This window comes from Penaeus vannamei, chromosome 30 (genome assembly GCF_042767895.1).
Source record: "Penaeus vannamei isolate JL-2024 chromosome 30, ASM4276789v1, whole genome shotgun sequence".
Classification (NCBI taxonomy): domain Eukaryota; kingdom Metazoa; phylum Arthropoda; class Malacostraca; order Decapoda; family Penaeidae; genus Penaeus; species Penaeus vannamei.
The window spans coordinates 7,284,986-7,287,485 of NC_091578.1; the positions used below are offsets into that span (position 1 = coordinate 7,284,986).

Consider the following 2,500-nt stretch of genomic DNA (forward strand, 5'->3'; position numbering starts at 1 on the left):
AAGACCACACGTTCTCGGCAAGACAAAAAGAGGATCGTATTTAAGTCAATTTTTTCAGAAAAAAAGGACAGAAGCTTCTGTAACAAAAGAGCTTCCATAAATAGTCAGTATCTATTTTACAAATCTGAGTGGGTTGACTTGAGATTTACGAGGAAATAGACTTTAAAAAAGTTCTTTGTCCTTTCGTCGCTGTTAGTGTCTCAAGGGATCACTCCGAGGGCGACGTCGCAAGGATGACTCAGTGTCTTTGTCTGATATGAAGATGCCAAGTCGTAGTCGGTGATTGAAACATAAAGTCTGAGAATACATTTGCTCAAATAAAGTAACAGTCTGGAGTAATTTTGTTTATGAAATCTAAATTCAGTATTTTAATTCGATGAAGTTTATTTGTTTGTTATTTGTATTCAAATTTGGCAAATGCATTCGCAGGGAAGCAAGGGAAAAACCACTAAATTGGATGATGGGAATGTAATATTCTAATCCAAGTGTTAACGAGCGTTTTAGAGTACTGGGTGACATGGCACTAAGTCAGTGTTGCCAATCAATCGCTGATTAATATGCAATGGAAAAGCATAAGTCGGACTGGTTGACACACTTGGCAACGCTGACAGTCAGAGCACCAGTCAGGAGAGGAGGGACCGGCAATCGGCTGACACGTCACTCAAGAGGAACAATATTCTGGGCTGATTAAAGCGCCGTGACAGTATCTGGCAGGGAATCGAGCAATGCTAATCAAACACAACTCGAGATCCTCCTGCGCGGAGTGAGGTGCCAGCGAGGGCGTGATCAGCGTCCCTAGTTTACGGTGTCCACGACGCATTACCTGCGCACGTTATAGAAGGGCACTGATCGCAGGCAGGCGATGGCTGCGCGCTTCCTCGCGAAGGACAGCAGCTTCCGCCAGCCCGAGCGGGAGACGGGGGGAGTGCAGGCCTGTTGGCCGCGAGCAATGGCTGTTAGTCGGTAGCACTGTTATCACCAAACACCGCTTCCCGCCGTTCACCGGCCCAGGGCCGCCACGCCCCCTCCAGCACGCCACCTGGGCCTCCCCTCAACATCTGCTCCTGGGTCGACCAGCTAAGGCACCCGCAGTGAGGGAGGCCGTAGGAGGGGCACGGAGGGGAGTGACACCGCCTGGAGGTCAGCGACGAGCAGCGTCAGCTTGTGAGACGAGACGCGTCCACTCAGCACACAGCACGAGGGAGGAGGGGGGGATATTTGAGAGCAGGGAGGACTGCGACTGAAGCGAGTGGGCGAGGGGCTGCATGTGTGCCAGGGTGGAGGCTCTCGTCCCACTCCGTTAATCTCTAGGCGGGTGGGGCGACCGCAGGGCCGCGACTCAGCATCCGGTAGGTGTGATGTTCATTTCAAATATTCTTCACAATTTTTAGAAATCCTTCAATCACTCTCTACTGTGTCTGTATTTTGAAAACCTTTTTCTTCGATTTTTTCTCACACTCTACCGTTTCTCTGAGTTTCGCCCCTCTGGCTTTTCTACCAAAATGAAGATGTTAATGATTAGTAGGAGCACTATTACAAAATTTTGAATTGTTGGATATCAATTTGTTCTGACTTTTTATATCTCATGGAAATTACTGCATCAGTTAGTCTGGTTACCTGAATTGACTTATAAAAAACAAAATGTGTGAAATCAACTTTTTTATCTTGACAAGGATCATACAACAGGATATCATTCAAAATAACAATATTTCAAACCAGTGTTCTAAAATGCACGGCAAGAACACAGAAGCACTGGCCAGAGCTTCTTCACAGTGCAGAGAAAAGGCTTCACAGCGATAGGCGAAATTCATGCACAACTCTGGCAGCGCGTCAATTTCCCTTGTGCATGACGACACTCACTGCATGGTGACACAAAGAAGGAATCCCTCATGACCAAATGCGTAAGACAATATCCTTTATGATTGTTCAAGGGAAAGGTACAGGAGTGTCGTCTTCGCACAAGACAATATTGCACAGCGTTTGCCAGCCACAGTAGCAGCAATGACAGCAGCAGCAGCAGCACAGCTGGGCCCTGGACCTACTGCCGTTCCAGGAAACCCAGGTACCTTGGCATCATGTGGAGGGACGTCTGTCTGAAGCAGGCGATGACGGCTCGCTTGCGTTGGATGGACACGACTGAACGCCAGACTTCCTTGGACGACTGAGGGTGGTCGATCTGTCGGGCCGCGGCACCCAGTTAACTTACTCTTCGGGGACCTCTTGGGGAGTCACCAGGACGACCTCCAAGTCTCATTTTTTGTGATCACGGGCAAAGGTCAATGCCAAAAGAAAGTCGTGCCACAGAATGTCAACGACCTTTTTTACTTTTTGGAGGTCGTACTAGAAACATCTACGACCTTTTTTTTTACTTTTGGAGGTCTTCCTGTTCACTCCCAGGCAGCACTGATCTCTATGCAAGACTTACGTGCAACATCTAGTTATATAATGACATTCCAAGCTTTTGTATTTTTAAATGAATTCGTGAATAAATCAAATAAAA

The 2,500-nt window shown here is 47.5% G+C and overlaps 1 protein-coding gene across 1 annotated transcript in view; it reads right to left on the reverse strand.

Moving 5' to 3' along the window:
* Nucleotides 1–2,500, reverse strand: part of RyR (Ryanodine receptor) — a gene marked incomplete in the record, with an annotated part of 178,643 nt that overhangs the window by 29,469 nt on the left and 146,674 nt on the right. The window contains 1 exon segment of the mRNA XM_070142884.1: nucleotides 2,067–2,176. Coding sequence (XP_069998985.1) covers nucleotides 2,067–2,176 — 110 coding nt within the window.